The following is an 18,226-nucleotide window of genomic DNA, read 5'->3' on the forward strand; positions in this document are numbered from 1 at the left end:
TACGGACCTGCTACGAACGGCGGAAAGTTTTGCATAGGCCTCTGCCATGAATATGCTTATTTCCGGGTGTAGGGCGTTGGTTTCTGAAAATGATGTTCCGACGGCGCCATATGAAACGCGGGCGTGTCACTTTAAAGCGCCAGTGTAAAATTCTAAGCTTGAGTACTTGGACTCGACTTCGAGGACGTGATTTCTCATAGGAGGAGGTGCTTTCTCAGCCTGTTTCGGCACCTCTACGAACGGCCTATGCATACGGTGAGCTGCCACGGCCACCTCGGCCATGACTTCGCTGTGACCATCAGATTATGCTCGAAAATTAGAACTCCCATTTCCTCACAAACTTTTCTTACACGCAGCGAGAATAGTTCTCTAGCTGCAGGCCGATTATTAAGCTGTGTTGCCGATGTGAAGCCATTTACGATTACGGAAGAGGGATATTCATGGTTTACATTAACTTTGAGAAAGAATACAAAATTGGAATGCGCCCTCTGAAGATTGAGCGACCACTCGTCAGCTTCAACGTAGAGACTCTCTACAGGACTTGTCCTCAAGGCACCGGTCGCTAGTCGGATACATACGTGAAGGACAGGATCCAGCATCTTCAAGGCGCCAGGAGAATCCGATTGATACAATATGGCCCAGTAATCCAAGCGCGTTCGTATGAGGCTTTTGTAAAGGCTCATGATGCACTGCCTGTCACTGCTCCACGTTGTGTGTGACAGAATCTTGAGAACATTCATGTTTTCTAGGCATGATGCCTAAAAATTTGTGCTTTTTGTTTACAGGTAAATTTTCACCATGCAGCTCAATATGGGGGTCTGGAACCAGGCCTCTATTTCTCGAAAACAGGACGCAGGAGCTTTTCAGCTGCTTAGCTTAAGTCCAGTATCCTGCGCCCCTTTCAAAAGTCTGTTCAGACGAAGTTGAACCTGTTGTTCGCAAATTGCGAGGTTACAGGATTTAAATCCCATCTGCATATCATCAACTTAAGTCGAATAAAACATGCTTCGCGGAATACATGTACGTAATGAATCCATCTTTTTGATAGAAACGGTACAGCTAAGGACTCCACCTGTGGCGTCCTAGTCTCCTGCATAAAAGGCGTGGACAGAATATTGCCAACCCTAACACGATACGTGCGATTCGATAAGTAGCTTCCGATTACTTTAGGCGTGTTGCCACGAATACGCACTTCAGAGAGATCTAGCAAAATTTCTAATGCCAAGTGGTGTCGCAAGCCTTTTCTATATTAAGGAACAAACATAGGAAGGACCGTTTGTGAACAAAAGCTTCGCGACCGTTTGCCTCAACTCGCTCAAGGTGGTCAGTTGTGGATCGACCCTCTCTAAATCCACATTGATATGGGTCGAGTAATTTGTTGGATTCGACAATGTAACTGATGGCAAATGATACATAAATATATTTTTCTTAAATAGCTTACAGACACAGGCGCAGGCGCGCTCTCTTGATCGAACTGGTGGAAAAAGAAGTTGGAGAGACCTTCACCATTCCAGCAATGCGCTTACCCCCATGGTTTCCGGAATAACTGGCTATTGTTAACAAAGTTTTCTAAAGGCAAAATTATGCCAATATTCCACCGTCATATTTCCATCCCTATTTTCTTAATAGAAAACAGGCTACTGAACAAGTAAAACAATTCAAATGGCTATGCATCACTGTTTCTCAAAAGTTTGACTGCTATTTGCATCGACTAACGCAGATATCATCTGCTAACAAAAATTCAAGTCTATTCCGCCCTGCGAAGGTGGATGACCAGCAGAGTTATAAACATCGTGTAAGAAAACTAGCGGTAAAGACTTTATTGCATCACTTATTGTCACTTAGTAGCGACGGTCACAATGGGTTTGTGGTCGCTATGATTCACACTGATCGGCATACTCCAACTGCATACACACTCTTCGATAATGTCAAACTGATGCACGTACGCCGCTGAATGATTGCTCGGACCGGATCGATGTGGCATCGAAACCTATATGTCTGCAACACGAAACGCGTAAACCACTCCGTTCTCGGTACCGACACATCCACATTGAGATCACCGACGACCACAAAGTTAGTGTAATCGCAACTAACCCACACAAAGTGAGTAGCCATGAACCATGCAGGGCTATTCGCCATTGCATATTTTGCTTGCTTACGGGAATATGAGGCATTGATAATGACAGTTTTGGACATACTGTTCTGCATCTTGTATGCGTCATTCGAAAGAATGTAAGCACTGTTCCCTCCATTTTGCTGAGCGTGGTAGCCTCTCCCTTACGGGGCTATGAGCCATTGCACTTTTTGCTTACTTACGGGGGTATGAGACGTAGACGGTGATAGTTGTTCAGATAGTACACGAAAATTCTATGGTACCACAGCCATAGACAGCCCCACCGTAAAAAGTTTTTTTTTTTTTTTTGTATTCGTCACTTACGAAAAGGTCCTTGGCACGGTGACTCTGGCATACAAATGTGTCATGAGGCCTATGCTCGAATACGCATCTGACACCTGGAGACCTCATAAAGCCTACGTAACAAACACTCTTGAATCCGTACATAATTGTGCTAGTAAACTCACTCACTCAGCGTATTCGTACGCCATCATCGTATCACCCTTGAAAGCAGAGCTGGTCTGCCAACGCTTGCGCATTCCCCGTCGTGTCGCCAGGCTACTACTATTTCTAAGACTCGTTTACAGTGATCTCACCCACGCACCTTTCATTTCACCATCGGCAAGGATATCACATCGCATAGGTCGTTAATTAGGTGTCGCTCGCTCCAAAGCGTGTACTCTCACATTCTTGTCTTCTTTTTAGAGCGCAGCTCTTAGTTGCCCGTTCCTGCGGCAAGCCTCGGCCTTGGTCTCGGCGTAACCAAGCGAACGAGCCAAACGTGGAAGAGCGAACACGGAGCGGGAGATGAAAGCCGCGAACCGCGATTGGCGGATACCAATGAGAGCGGCCCTTTTAGTGACGTGCGCGCGAGAAACTGGTGTCATGCGGACCCGCCCGACCGCTCGATGCGTACTCTAGGTGGCCTCAGCCATTTCGTGCTATCGCCTGCTGGCGTCAGCTCTTGCTTGCGCTTGTTTGATTTGCTTGGTTTGGCCTCGTTCGCCTTTGTCTCGGTTGTCATCGTTTGTCCAGCACCAGCCAATATATCGCGAAATGAAAACACGTATAGAGCTGCGCTGAAATTTCGCATTAGGGAGTATGCTAATCGTCGGTGAATTTTTCTCTCCCTTATAGTTGCAGGCAAGAACGGCCTTTCCTACGACGTAGCCACCATTCACCGTTCATGTCCATTCATGAAAAAGTTTATAACATTATTAGTATATGAAACAATTGTGATAATTCCGCCCTTCATTAATAACTCACTGTGAAGTCTTCAGGGAGATAAAGTGAAATTGAAAAAAAAAAAACGAGCCAAGAGCTTCCATGCACTCACTTGTCGAAGGACACAACTTGGCCTCGATTAAAAAAATTTTGCGATGATTGGAGCAGGGCGCATTGGCAGGTTGTTCCGGAAAGCGTATCTCATATTTAGGCAAACCGAAAAGTAAGTCAGCGCTTGCTTGTTCCTATTCGTTACGTATGTCAAGTCTCACACCGCAGTGCGTATGAGCAAGCTGCAGGTTTGTAAATGAAGTTATTCTGTGTTAGCCAAAGAGAACTTGGAAAGGCGCTGAAGCTCCGCCTTTAAGAGCGGAGCGCGATAACATCCAAAGGTCCCTGACTGCTTCCCACGCTTCCTGGCAACTGCGGCTTATGTAACCGTAATATTTACCCGTAAACGCTGGCAGTGAACGCTGTGCACCAAAACGAGCTTTCTGGATTTTTTTTTTTTGGTTTTGTTTTTTTCCTGCCGCGGATACGCAGAGGCAAGCGCCATCTGGGTGGTGTTGCACGGAATCGAGTGGGGTGCGCTGCTCCTGCTAAGGCTGGCCTTCAACGGCAGCTGGAAAAGGGCTTTGTGTTTGAGTTTCCACGTAACAGGGTTATGTTTTCTCGTATATTCAAATTACAATATCGTACTAGCATGTTTCTAGGTTGCGTGTAAGTCGCACTTGAATTTTCTGGCTCATTTTACTTTGAGAAATTTAATTTGTTCAGTAACGCCTATGCGCCACGCAGGGGGCCTGCGTGGTTCGGAATTTTTTTCTCTATCGGACAACACAGCCGTCGCCGACACCGGAATTTCTGCCACACGGGGCCCTTAACGCTATCGCGTAATAAAAAGAAACGCAGACGACCACGTCAACACCTCTTCTTTTTCACGGTTCACGGACTTGAAAACAATCGTTGTTGATGACCTTTTGAGCATTCGGCCACGTGCATCAATCTTGCCTTGCGAGAAACTTCAATACAGACAAATTTCTATTTTTTTCACGATCGACATTTTTGCGTGACGTAACGCTCCGCAGTATTTCTATAAATGATCCCACTCTTCCTAGACATTTGCGACCTCCGGGACCTCGATCGGTTCATTCGGGTAGCATGTCGTCCCCCAGTTCGTCATTGTCGAAGTCGTCCTCGACCTGATGTCTTGTCCTCGCTGCGGTACGGGGCCTTTCCTCCAAGGGTCCAAGGGGGTCCTCGTACGAAGCGTCTGCATCAGTTTTGATTGATTGATTGATTGATTGATTGATTGATTGATTGAGTGAGTGAGTGAGTGAGTGAGTGAGTGAGTGAGTGAGTGAGTGAGTGAGTGAGTGAGTGAGTGAGTGAGTGAGTGAGTGAGTGAGTGAGTGAGTGAGTGAGTGAGTGAGTGAGTGAGTGAGTGAGTGAGTGAGTGAGTGAGTGAGTGAGTGAGCGAGCGAGCGAGCGAATTAATGAATGTTCGATGTTCATACGCAACAAGAACCGTATCCCCTTCAGTCACGAATTATGGTATTCTGCTGCGAAAACTTTATGGCAACCAGGTGTTGATGTTTTAGGTGTCTAGAGTGGGAAGATAAAAGTGAACCTTTCTAGGACCATTATATGCAAATTTGATAGCATCCTCATATGGAGACATCGTGACTCAATACAAACTATATTTCGCAATTACGCCTTGGCACACAGAAAGGAAGGAACTTATTTAATCAAGATTGTGCAAATGGTGCATCAACGGGTTCACAGGTTGTGATATTAAAAGAAACAGTTCTTCTCAGCTGCGATGCACAGGGAAACATCGCCTTTCCGGCTGTTGCCCTGGTTTTCGCCACACAGTTCTCGTACTTTGCACCGCTACGCAAACGGCGACTGGACTTGCTGACGCTAGTGGTCCTTCGCATCGTGCCTCGCACAATCGCAGCACGTCTAGAGCAAGGATGGTGATTTAAAATGAGAAATTGAAGAACGACATTAAAAGAAACAATGCTAAATTGCAGAGCAGACAAAATTTTCAGACACACACAAAAAAGTCCGTGCTGCTTCTGTGGGTCAGCTTTGCCCGAACGAAATTCTGCTGATCAGGCGTCAAACTAGGTGTCACTGATATCCTCACCACTGGAGGATGCGACATATTTGAGAGATCGACATCATTCAGTCGATGGTCTGAAAACGTGAGCGTCTGCCATCCTCACGATCGAACAGTGCGTACGGCGATCATGGTACGACATTTAAAAATTTCCGGCACACTAAATTAAAAGGAACACTAAGAAACAGAATTTAATTCGTCGACAGTGAAATAGACGACGCAAGTCCGAAAAATGTCTGTAGTTTTAAATTTTCGCGCGGTTCTATGGGTCACTGGCGTGGAAAAGAGTGAGTAAGTTACGGTGTTTCCGTATGGAGACGCGGACGGAAACAGGATCAAAGCTATTTAGTTACAGAACCCTGAGTATTGAGTAACAGTTTTTTTTTAAAAAGTAGCTATGTTAGTTTTAGAGGCTAGTGCAGTAACGTCACGTGCGGTTGTTGTCGCCACGCAGGCGACAACAACCAACTGTTCCAAATGATTGAGGCTGCTGTAAAAGAGAAATTTGAACAGCGCCAAACCAGAGCTTCCGTAAAACGTGGAGTCGTCCATCTTTAAATTTGTAAATACAATATGTGCCATCAGGTAAATCAGTTAAAAACTAATTAGTGATTTTCTGTTGATTAGTGGATTATGCATTTCACTATTTCTGCAAGTCATGACCGCTACTTCGTATAGAACAGTATATGAACTAGAATTATGATATCCACCGTGGGCAATTCTTTAAAAATGTTTGAAAGTGTTCGCTGAAACACCATGTATATTTCACAGCGAAGCTATAATTCAGGCAATAGGCGGCGCAGGATGTCGGCTCCAAAACGTTTCCTTGGAAATCCGCCCTCCACGTTTCCTCCAAGTGAGGACAAGTTCTGAGAACACCATTTAAGTTCGTGTAGTGAAACTTGTAGGCCAGCTGGGCGCATCAAGGACATCAAGGTTATTTCGGTTTCGGTCCCTCCCCTCACTTCTCTCTTCTTTTTTGTCTGTTTTTTATTATATGTCTTTTGAAACACCCTCACCAACACATTCCAAAGTCCCAGACGTCACTATACCTTTTCCGGCGCCTCAACCACACAGGATATCGCCATTTCTGTATACCTCCGTAACGACACTTACGTTTAGTTACTGGGGCTAACGTCTCTTGAAAGACCATGCCGCTGCATTCCAGTTACCCCATACATTGCACCCCAGACTCCTTGTCGCCATCTTAACTACTCCAAATTACTCGACGCATTGCTGCTATGCTACTAAAGTCACTCTTTCAACTAATGTGTTTTTTTTTTCTTTTGTGGTACTCGTACACTAACAGCCTGACCGGCTCCTTTAAAGACACAAAAACATCCCGCCAACGACACCCCTGAATGCTCCCTAAACTCTCGCTTCCCCAACGCCCTCACATGCCCCCCTTCTTTTTTTATTGTTCTTTCTTCTTTTTTGCCCTCTTGGTGTCCCCCCCCCGTTTTTTTCTCTCCTTTCTTTCTTTTCTTTTCAGCCCACCTTCCCACCCTACCGCTCTTGTCCCCTCGTCTTCGGAATGACGCTCATAGACGTCAGGCGACAGCATTCATTATCTCTAAAGTATTTCCCTTTATAACCAACCGCCACCGACAACAACCGCACGTGACGTCACTGCACTAGCCTCTAAAACTAACATGGCGAGGATGACGAGGCCGCCTTTGACGAAGATAGGTCCTCTTATCGAAACGTTGGCCAGCCTTTCTGAGGCACCTTATCCCTGTTTACAAACTTTATACATCAATACAGTTGCGGAATTCGGCAGTCGCCACCAGAAGAGCGGCCGACAGAAGCTACCGCTTGGAAAACAAGTTATTCGAGACTCCTTCTATGTCATTCACTATTGCATACCTATATCCCTGCGTGACGTCTGGTACGCCTCTTCGGCTTCAACCAGTGGTATCTTAGCACGAGCTCTACCACTGGTAGTGGCCGCCCTAGCTTTTGTCATCGCCGGCTCCGACTGGATGCTGGTACCTGTGGATGGAACGAATGACAGAGCAGGTATATTTTGATTTATTGTCTCGCCTTTTACAGTGTAACGGTTCGGTAGATCACTCACACTGTCACAGGAGCTCGGTTGTTTGGTTCGCAGTGGAAAGCCGCTCATAATAAATTAATAAATGTTATTCACTTCTCTGCATCTAGACATCTGGACGCTCGCTCACACGCTACCAGACGGTAGTAATCAGGCGGCGCACCACATGGCTCGAGAGCTTACGGACCGAGCCTCGGTTAGCCCCGCCTCACCGCTACCGATGAATGGAAGTGGGAAGATCGAATGACCAGATTTCACGAAATTACACAGCACCATATATTGCAGAGACGTACATTCACCCCGCCGCACCTAAAATTAAGCAAGAATTAGTCTGTCGAATGGCGGCAGTTACAGGCCAGATCCTATCCGAGTCCAGCTATTATGCACCTAATACACCCAGATTTATACACGACTGCCAAGTGCAGACATTGCGACTCTAGAGCCACCCTGGAGCATATCCTATAGGAATGTACAGCTATAATACTTCATTGCGGTGATGCAGCCTCAAACAGCCACAACCTGCGCACGCGCAGGGAGTCTGCATTGCTGAGCTCGGACCTGCAGCACCAACTCTGAACCGTCCAGGGTGCCGAGGAAGCCGCCAAAGGCCAACAGCCCTTGGCCGAAACCTAGACGGGGTCCAGGCCCACCCCGCTAAATCACAGGGCACTGAATAAAGTTATTTGAATGAATGACTGCACTGCATTCCAATGCAGGCAGTATCTCATCCTTCGTCACCGTTTTTGCGAGATGTGATGGCTTTCAGTATCCTAAAGCCGTAACTAGAGTAGTAAAGTACCCGAGCCCAAAAAGGTTCATTTCCTTCTCTTTTTTTTTGCTTGGGGTGAATTATAAATTGTGTCCTCACTTCTCGCAACGCTGCCGCAACTATTGTTCTCCATGCAGCTACTAAGGACTATAGAGAACAACGTGTGTAATTAATATGCATAGACTGATGCGTTACTTTTCCAGATTATCAAATAGGCCAACTTTTCGGAGTATCCGAATTCGTATTCCACAAAGCTACCTGCAATCAATGTAAAACTTCCTGACGCTACACAGGTCCCCTTATCACAACGGCTCGCAAGGACTCTTTCCCGTCTCATACGATTCTTTTGGATCCCTGGAGAAAGTGAACTTAAGATTTACATTTTCATTCATCTCCGCGAATCTTCCTCGTAAACAGTGCAGAAAGCTAAAGAAATTTTACCTCAGACCGGCCTCTCTTAAAATATATTTACCCTTTTTCTATAGAAGAAGAGCAATGTGACCAGCAGCATTCCACTGCTTGCCATAACTTCACTGTACTCGATTTGACTATGCCAACACGCTGCGCTAACGATACACGCCAACGTGACATGCATGTCGTGAGAACGAGGATTCGGGCCAGTTGGTATTCCATGAAGCGCGGTGTCATGGCATCATTTGTGTTTTTCCCCGGAAGTGCTCTAGAGAGCCGGCGCAGATGTAGCGGCCTTTCTTTACGTGTGCTCATGTGCCTTTAATAATGGGAGTGCGCACCTGCCCACCTTCGTTCCCCCTTATTTCCACGCTACAGCACCTCGCACCGTCTCATGCATGCCACAGCAACCTGAAGGCTTTCAACGTTGTCATCCATTCTGACGTGACATGGGCAAAAGGAAATGCCTGACGGTTTAGCGGCTTTCCTAATTTGTTGTAAGGGTATATGTCACCAAATGGAAAGGAGAGCCAGAAAAAAAATTGTGATGCAAGACACACAGAAAGAAACAGGAAGGCTACTGGTCTAACAACTGTTTCCGTTTGCGGGCATACCCTTACAATTACCACGCACCATCTCGCCCTTACGAAATCTTGATTTCTGGCGGTCATTCTAACAGCGTTTACTTTCGCACAATTCTCTTCCTAGACGCACATGTTCGGAAATGTCTAAGGACCCTGTTCACAAAGGTTCTATTTCACAAGAACTGCATGTCCTTGCTCACAGGCCTTCATGTTCGCTATCATAACTGGCCGCCGCCTGTTCTTACAGAATAACCCAGCGTATTGTACACTGGAGCCGAAAACAAGTCAGGATACAGGTAAAGCAGAAGCTGATCATGTTCATCTGTCGAAGCTATACGAAGTCTGTTGCTTCAGTAACTTCTTAATATCCAGAGTAATTCAAGGTGCGCTTCTACAAATACATATCGCAACATATATTGGCCACCAGAAACACAGGATATTTAAGCGTTTATGCGCATCATAATTCCTATTAGGAAAGTATGCTGCCAACGCTGGTCAGGTAAGTACCGTCCCTCATGCAAAATGTACAGTCCCTCATGCAAAAGAGGCTATGGCCTCTTTCAGCCATGGCCTCTGCCTTGCGTCAGCAGGCTCCATCCAATACCGATAAATTACCGAACCTGGTCGCGCCATTTCTTAATCCTCCGCCGTCCTAAATTGCACATTCCTTGTCTTGACTTAATAAATATATTGCACCTGCCTAAAAGTAAAACAGGACACACGCTAATTGGTCGAAATCTCCTTACTGCTGCTGGCGGAACCATCTCTGGAGAGGCGACCACTGCTTCGATGGCTTCCACTTCTACTTCCACTGCTGCTCGTGCGCTGTAAACAAAAACGATAACCTCGTCAGCTCTTCTATAAGCGCGATGGCCTAATTGGTTCAGTGCAGAACACCGTTTCCTTTTTTTTGTTCCAATCATTCCGCTAGAAGAACACTCAGAAATTGTTGGATATCACTAAGTATGCGCATCCGCTAAAAAGTGAATACATATAGAAGGATCGTCATTTGGGCGAGTTGGTACTGGTTAAACATCTTGAAGGGTCCTGCCTGCTGTCTTCGTCATATTGCGCTGCCCCTTCAAAATGTGAATAAGTGTTGAAAACTGAAGTAATACGCGGTGTATTAAGTAGACACTTTCATATATATAGCGCAACTATGTCCGCTTCTTGCTGTTGGGCAGCACCTAGCGTATGTCACCAGAAGGTGTGTGGCAGGCAACAAGGTGCGCGAAAGCACGCAGGCACGCTGCACTAAGCAAGCTGAAATTATTTTCTGAGCTTATCAGTCTGATTCGTAATTTTTGCTGTGCATCAAAGGACACTTCCGGGATTGGACATCGATACCAACGACGACGCCTTGCTCGCTGTTTATCGTCAAGAAAATCGCAGTTTCGCCCGAAAGGCAAGGCATCGATTGCGATAGCAAATTCGTAGACGGCTATACGAAGTGAGGATAGCAGTTTTATCGACCATGGACTTGTAAAAATAGGCTTAATAACTAACGTAACAAGCCTGGTGTCACGCGCGCACACGAAAACATGAGCATATCTCACTCGATGACCGTGTAAATTGGCTGTCAAAACGCTGGAGCGAGCAAGGGTGGTGAGTTCATCTTTTTTATTCTGTTAACGAATAATTATTCATCAATTTAGTCTTTACCCAATTAATCGCTTTTGATGCAGATTTTTTCATCGATTAACTGATTAATCGGAAATTTTGCCGGGCACCGTTAAAAAGGTTGAAACACAGTTATCTACTCTTGTAGGACCCTATTTTAATGCTTGACAGGTGGAACCAAGTTTGAAACACAATTGCATAAACGTTTAATAAAGTTTATTATTTAACTTGTTAAAGGCTAAGTGTAGTCGGCACTAGTGGTTTCGGAAAGATAAAGATAAATAATGTATGTTATATAGGGGCACTTAGAGCAGAATTAAATAAAATACATGGCACTAGTGAGTCCCTGTACAGTACAGTTAAACAAGAAATAAGAAAATTTGAAAAAATGAAGGTGAAGTCCAACTGAACTACGCAAAAAATTGCAACATCTACAAGGGAAAAGAAAATTAGTGGTTTAGGATTATAAATAACATCTTTTCTACAGAGCGAAGGAATGCCAATTGGCTGGGATGTTTGGGTGAAAATGCGACAGCGTCATTGAATGGGCACACAACCAGCATGCGATAATAGATGCTCAGATGCTATATATTTAGTGGGATCGACACTAACTTCATCGTTATGGCTAATACATTCGCTCAGTCCCTGCTCGTGCGCCACCATATAAGTATTATTTCAAAATTGTCGCGCCACTCCTGTCAAACTCTCGAAAACGATTAATCGAACAGGTTTCATCACTTAGACGAATAAATGAAAGGTACACATCGATGAAGATTAATTGTTTTGTATGGTGCATTTCATCGATTAACGATTCATTGATATTACTTACCCTGGGAATGCGGAAACACGGCAGCAGCAGCGAGCAAATTGACCTTTCTGCGGCCTCTCCTGCCAACGCGAACTAAGCCGCGAAAATAAAGCACACGGCGTACTCCGTACCCCTAGCAGATGGCTTTCAAGATAGGACTGCCCGCGAATCCGCATCTTGCGCAGCCGCATCTTGCGCAGCAGCCGCCGGAGAAGAACGCGCCCCCTTCCCTCCCCTACCCGGAGCTTTGCGGGCGACGGAAGATGGCGCGCTTTGTCCCGGCTTCCCCCAGTGCGCGCGCGAGATTGAGCCGCCACCGTCGGCTCACCGTCGCAAGCTTTCACTCGCACATACAGCATACTGCGCGCAGCGACGATGTTATTGCCCTTGAACTTTACACGGAACCTCACGGCGACGGCGACGGCTGAAATGCTCCTGGAGTTTCCATATAATTGCTATCGCAAGGAAACAGAAGCATGTACTCACAGAATTTTTTAGCTAAATGGATTCGTAACAGCACAGGACAGCCGACCCATATCAAACAGCGTTCAAGAACAAGAAGCTTTGTGAATTTGGCTCAAAGTGCTTATAAAGTTGCGATAACATTCTCCCCAACCGAGAAAAAGCTCTGAAATACGTGACGTCACGGTGAGTTACTGGCGCGAAATGCAAGTAAGGAGAGTTCGGTATTCATTTTATTCAAGAATAATCGATGTCTCGAACAACATCAGGTTCAAACAATACTTCACCGGGCTAAACTGATTTCGTGTTGCTCTAGAGTGTGGCTTTATTAAAGAGTGGTTGTCACCAGTAAATTTTTTTCCGTAAGAACTTACTCCTACCTCGAGCCAATCAACCGCTTACGTCGATTGAAGTCCGCAGTAGGGCAGTGTCCTGCGCTCAAACTTTTCGGAATGGTTGCCATGGAATAACATAAGCGCATGAAGTACTTCTCAGGTTTTCCGGAGTAATATATTCAGTACAAGTCAACGCGGTAAAGTTGAAACTTATAATCATGTCTTGTGCTGAGTATTATGCATTTCACCTATTGTCTGAATTTACCTTGAATTGTGCTGTGTTCATGACTTCTATATTGCATACCAACCCTCCGTGGTTGCTCAGTAGCTATGGTGTTAGGCTGCTGAGCACAAGGTCGCGGGGTTGAATCCCGGCCACGGCGGCCACATTTCGATGGGGGCGAAATGCGAAAACACCCGTGTACTTAGATTTAAGTGCACGTTAAAGAACGCCAGGTGGTCGAAATTTCCGGAGTCCTCTACTACGGCGTGCCTCATAATCAGAAAGTGGTTTTGGCACGTAAAACCCCATGATTTAATTTTTTTTTAATATTGCATACCTGCCATGGTGGCGTAGTATCTTTAGCGTTGCGCTGCTGAGTCCTAGCCTGAAATCTGCTGAAATCCCAGCCTCGGCGGACGCATTTCGCTGGGCGCGCATCGCAATGACGCCCGTGTATGTGCACACATTAAAAGATCACCGGTCGTCAGAATTATTCCGGAGCCCCACGCCACGGCGTGTCTCATAATCATATCGTCGTTCTGGCATGTAAAACCCCCAAAAATAATTTTTAATTTCTACTGCAGGCGCACAAAACTGGCCTCAGGGCTATAGAAACAGACGCTTTTCAAACTAGTTAAGCTGATAGCATGTTGCCATAAAATAAGCATTCTTCTACTTCATCATCATCATCATCATCATCAGCCTTGTTACGCCCACTGCAGGGCAAAGGCCTCTTCCATACTTCTCCAGCTACCCCGATCATGTACTAATTGTGGCCATGTCGTCCCTGCAAACTCCTTAATCTCATCCGCCTACCTAACTTTCTGCCGCCCCCTGCTACGCTTCCCTTCCCTTGGAATCCAGTCCGTAACTCTTCAAGACCATCGGTTATCGTCCCTCCTCATTACATGTTCTACCCATGTCCATTTCTTTTTCTTGATTTCAACTAAGATGTCATTAACTCACGTTTGTTCCCTCACTCAATCTGCTCTTTTCTTATCCCTTAACGTTACACCCATCATTCTTGTTTCCATAGCTCTTTGCGTCGTCCTCAATTTAAATAGAACCCTTTTCGTAAGCCTCCAGTTTTCTTCCCCGTAGGTGACTACTGGTAAGACACAGCTATTATACACTTCTCTCTTGAGGGATAATGGCAACCTGCTGTTGATGAACTGAGAATGCCTGCCAAACGCACCCCAGCCCATTCTTATTCTTATGATTATTTCCGTCTCATGATCCGGATCCGAGGTCACTACCTGCCCTAAGTATATGTATTCCCTTACCAATTCCAGTGCCTCGCTACCTATTGTAAATTGCTGTTCTATTCGAGACTGTTAAACATTACTTTAGTTTTCTGCAGATTAATTTTTCGACCCACTCTTCTGCTTTACCTCTTCAGGTCACTGAGTATGCATTGCAATTGGTCCCCTGAATTACTAAGCAAGGTAATTTCATCAGCGAATCGCAAGTTACTAATGTATTCTTCATTGACTCTTATTTCCATTTCTTCCCAATCCAGGTCTCTTGATACCTCCTGTAAACACGCTGTGAATAGCATTGGAGAGATCGTACCTCCCTGCCTGACGCCTTTATCGGGATTTTGTTGCTTTCTTTATGGAGGACTACGGTGGCTCTGGAGCCACGATAGATATCTTTCAGTATTTTAACATACGGCTCGTCTACAGCCTGATTCCGTAATGCCTCCATGACTGCTGAGGTTTGGACAGAATCAAACGCTTTCTCGTAATCAATGAAAGCTATATATAAGGGTTGGTTATATTCCGCACATATCTCTATCACCTGATTGATAGTGTGAATATGGTCTATTGTTGAGTAGCCTTTACGGAATCCTGCCTGGTCCTTTGCTTGACAGAAGTCTAAGGTGTTCCTGATTCTATTTACAATTACCTTAGTAAAATAGTTTGTAGGCAACGGACAGTAAGCTGATCGGTCTATAATTTTTCAAGTCATTGGCGTCCCCTTTCTTATGGATTAGGATTATGTTAGCGTTCTTCCAAGATTCCGGTACCCTCGATGTCATGAGGCATTGCGTATGCAGGGTGGCCAGTTTTTCTAGAACAATCTGCCCACCATCCTTCAACAAATCTGCTGTTACCTGATCCTCCCCAGCTGCCTTCCCCCTCTGCTTATCAAGCCTTAAATCTTTTCCAGCATAGTACCATCACATTTAAGCTCATTTCAGTGGGCTGCACCTAGAGCAACAATGCATCGAAAGCGTATGTGTGAAGCGCAGTTCTTAGGCGCCCGTTCCTGCGTTGAGCGTCTCTGCATCAGCGTCCCTCAGCGAAACCGAGCGAACGAGCACAGCGGGGGATGAAAGACGGCGAGAGCGAAGACAGCGCGAGGAGGAAAGCGAAGTGCCACACGAGACATGAGACGGTCAACCGATACCATATATGGAAACAAAGCGCTGGCGTGGGCTTGGGACCCATTGCGGAAGCGCTTCTTCTCCTGCGCCGCCGCGGCTAGAGAATGCGCTCCACGCGAGCCATGTAATCCCGTGTTCGCGCTTTGTTTTCTGGACAATGAGCGACGCAATGGGTGGAAATGCTTCGTCTGCAACCGCTGCTCAACGAGCTTCACTAGCAGAGGCTCAGTGCCACCGCCGAGAGGATAAAATACAAGATAAAAAGTACGGACACTCCGCAACATCAAGTCACTAAGTACGCCAAAGACCTCCCCTGAAATGGACGCCTTTGCATGACCGACCAACTTGTCTTAAAGACGTTAGAACTGAGTAATTTGTTCGAGAGGGAATGCAATATAACGGAGAAAAGAAGTGGGAAAGTATTTATTGGAGGGTAAACACTGGGGAGCCTATGAAAATGAGCACCGTGCTTTCGCAAATATTTGCCGCATAATCAGCGTGGAGCAGCAGTTGACACTACAAGTTCATGATTCTTGCTTCTGACCAGCAGCTTAACTGCAACAATGAAATGAAGAGCAAACTACACAGCAATAATAGGCAGTAAAATCGTCCCTTCTCACCTGCTCCTTCATCTCCTTCGCCTTTTCAGCCTTCTTCAGTTTGGCCGCGTACTCGGCAGATTCGCTGAGGCCCAGATCGTTGGTGAGTCTCACCAGAAAGCGCAGACCTGCGCAATGGACGCGTTCTCGATGGTGTTAGAGGTTATATAATGTTTAAGGTTTGGAATGAAAAAGGACGCTTCACCTAAAAAATAAAATAAGAAACGTTTACTGAAAACATAGTCAATTCTAGCTGCAAAATGCATATGTTGTTCTCTTGTTTCAAGCCTTAGAGACTAAGTGAGACACTAACCTCTTATGTAGTGTTCCGTACTGATTCTAGTGCTCGTTTATGCTGTTCTATGTTGCTTTTGCTTTCTGTTGTATTGGCTTTGTAAAGGCAAGTTTTGAATATGGCGTTGTCTGTTGTGTATGCTATCTATGCTATGGCAGACACACATTCTGCTATGAATGCCATACATGTGGTTTGAGCAAAACGTGAACAAGGTGAATGCAGCAGCCAATGTTTCGACAAGTGGACTTGTCTTCTTCAAGGCGACGTACGCTTTCCTCGCCACAGTATATATAGGTGAGGTTCTTCTAAAGGGGAGAGGGTGTGAGGCGGGAGGATGCGGAAACAAGGGAAAATGTGTTAGCGTGTCGAATTGAGAGTAAAGGAACCCTGTGCACAAGATCAAAGCCAGAGCACTTTACCCCCCACCCCTCCACCCCACCCCGGTCTGTCAACGCACGCGCGTTAGCCGGCGTGTCAAGGGCGCCTGACACGCCGGCTGAAAAAAAAAAAGGAAAGGGGAGAAAAAAAGAAGGGGGGGGATACGCCAAGAAATCAAACTAAGTGTTCTTGCCTATAGCTTCAAGTTTAGCATAGCGAATAGCTTCTAAAGCTCCCTTTGAAACGTTTATGCCTATTGGTTGCAATGTCTGGAACTTATGGATAAGGTATGATTCTCTGTATTTTCTTTCTCGTTTAGAACGGAAATTTGACAGTCAGATTTCCGTTCTGAACGAGAAAGAAAATACAGAGAATCATACCTTATTCATAAGTTCACGACATTGCAACCAATAGGCATAAACGTTTCAAAGGGAGCTTTAGAATCTATTCGCTATGCTAAACTTCAAGCTATAGGCAACAACACTTCGTTTGATTTCTTGGCGTACCCCCCCCCCCCCCTTCTTTTTTTTTCTCTCCTTTCCTTTCCTTTTTTTTTTCAGCCGGCGTGTCAGACGCCCTTGACACGCCGGCTAACGCGCGTGCGTTGACAGACCGGGGTGGGGTGGAGGGGTGGGGGGTAAAGTGCTCTGGCTTTGATCTTGTGCACAGGGTTCCTTTACTCTCAATTCGACACGCTAACACATTTTCCCTTGTTTCCGCATCCTCCCGCCTCACACCCTCTCCCCTTTAGAAGAACCCCACCTATAGATACTGTGGCGAGGAAAGCGTAGGTCGCCTTGAAGAAGACAAGTCCACTTGTCGAAACGTTGGCTCCTGCATTCACCTTGTTCACGTTTTGCTCTTCCTCTTGAATTTCCATCTCCCGCATTCACCGTCTTTACACATATGGTTTAGCAGTCGGCATACATCTACAGAGCTGCTTATAAATTAAATAAAATTTATCACACGGATGAATCGGGCAGCCGCTTGTTCAATCCACCAATCTTCCTGCACGCACTTGACACGGTTTCCCTTCGATTATCGATTTTTTCATCTATAATGCGACACTATCTGCCAGCGACGCTCACATACGCGTAGTTGTGCTTGGGCAGGGCGGCGTAACAAGGACAAAGAGGCGAAGAGGCAGGAAATTCTCTGCACTGAAACCCAATTTCTTCCTTCTTTTTCGCAGTTTGCAACTTACAAAATAATACTCGTTAGTATAGCATGTGTCACCTACTATCTCCATCTTTCCCCATTTGGTCCGTGTTAAACTGCTCAGTCTTACATATGAGTCTGCACGAACTTTCACAGTTTTCAGTCACTCAGCAAGCTGACATAACACTGTGAGTCACTACAGAGATGGCTCGTTTTGCGCTCACAAGAAATGCAGCCAATCGAGAATTGACCGGCGCATGCTGACGTTTATGTTTCTACGTTCCGCAGCATTCTCAAAACAAGTGATACATGATATTTGTCACGTAGCGCGTTTACTACGCAGCGCTAGTTACGTTCGAAATGGCGCAAGTGTTCGCCGACTATACGTGACCCGAACAATATGACAGTAGATTTTCTGGAAAGATTGCTAGCGATATTACATGAAACTGGAAGTAATACGGCACTCCTTCCGCAAGGGAGTTTCCCCACAACAGAGGCTGCAATTAATCGTGCTTGGTTGTAGTGTATTCTAAAGGGCACGGAAGCAGCTTGCTTAGAACAAAGGAAAAGAAGTACCAGTCGTGTTGACCTGCACTCTCTTTATCTCTAGCCTTTTAGGCCTGTTGCCTGTCCTTGAGAGTTAGTTACGTCACAAGACACAAAGCTACCTTCGCAATTTA

The 18,226-nt window shown here is 45.8% G+C and overlaps 1 protein-coding gene across 1 annotated transcript in view; it reads right to left on the minus strand.

Moving 5' to 3' along the window:
• Nucleotides 1-1,796: 1,796 nt before the first annotated feature.
• Nucleotides 1,797-18,226, minus strand: part of nompB (intraflagellar transport protein 88-like protein nompB) — a 119,936-nt gene continuing 103,506 nt past the window's right edge. The window contains exons 22-25 of the mRNA XM_050170999.3: nt 15,737-15,843; nt 10,026-10,104; nt 7,329-7,454; nt 1,797-4,610 (exon numbers count right to left, since the gene is read on the minus strand). Coding sequence (XP_050026956.1) covers nt 4,486-4,610; nt 7,329-7,454; nt 10,026-10,104; nt 15,737-15,843 — 437 coding nt within the window. The 3' untranslated portion in view covers nt 1,797-4,485. The remainder of the gene's footprint in view (nt 4,611-7,328; nt 7,455-10,025; nt 10,105-15,736; nt 15,844-18,226) is intronic.

This window comes from Dermacentor andersoni, chromosome 6 (assembly GCF_023375885.2).
Source record: "Dermacentor andersoni chromosome 6, qqDerAnde1_hic_scaffold, whole genome shotgun sequence".
NCBI classification, from domain to species: domain Eukaryota; kingdom Metazoa; phylum Arthropoda; class Arachnida; order Ixodida; family Ixodidae; genus Dermacentor; species Dermacentor andersoni.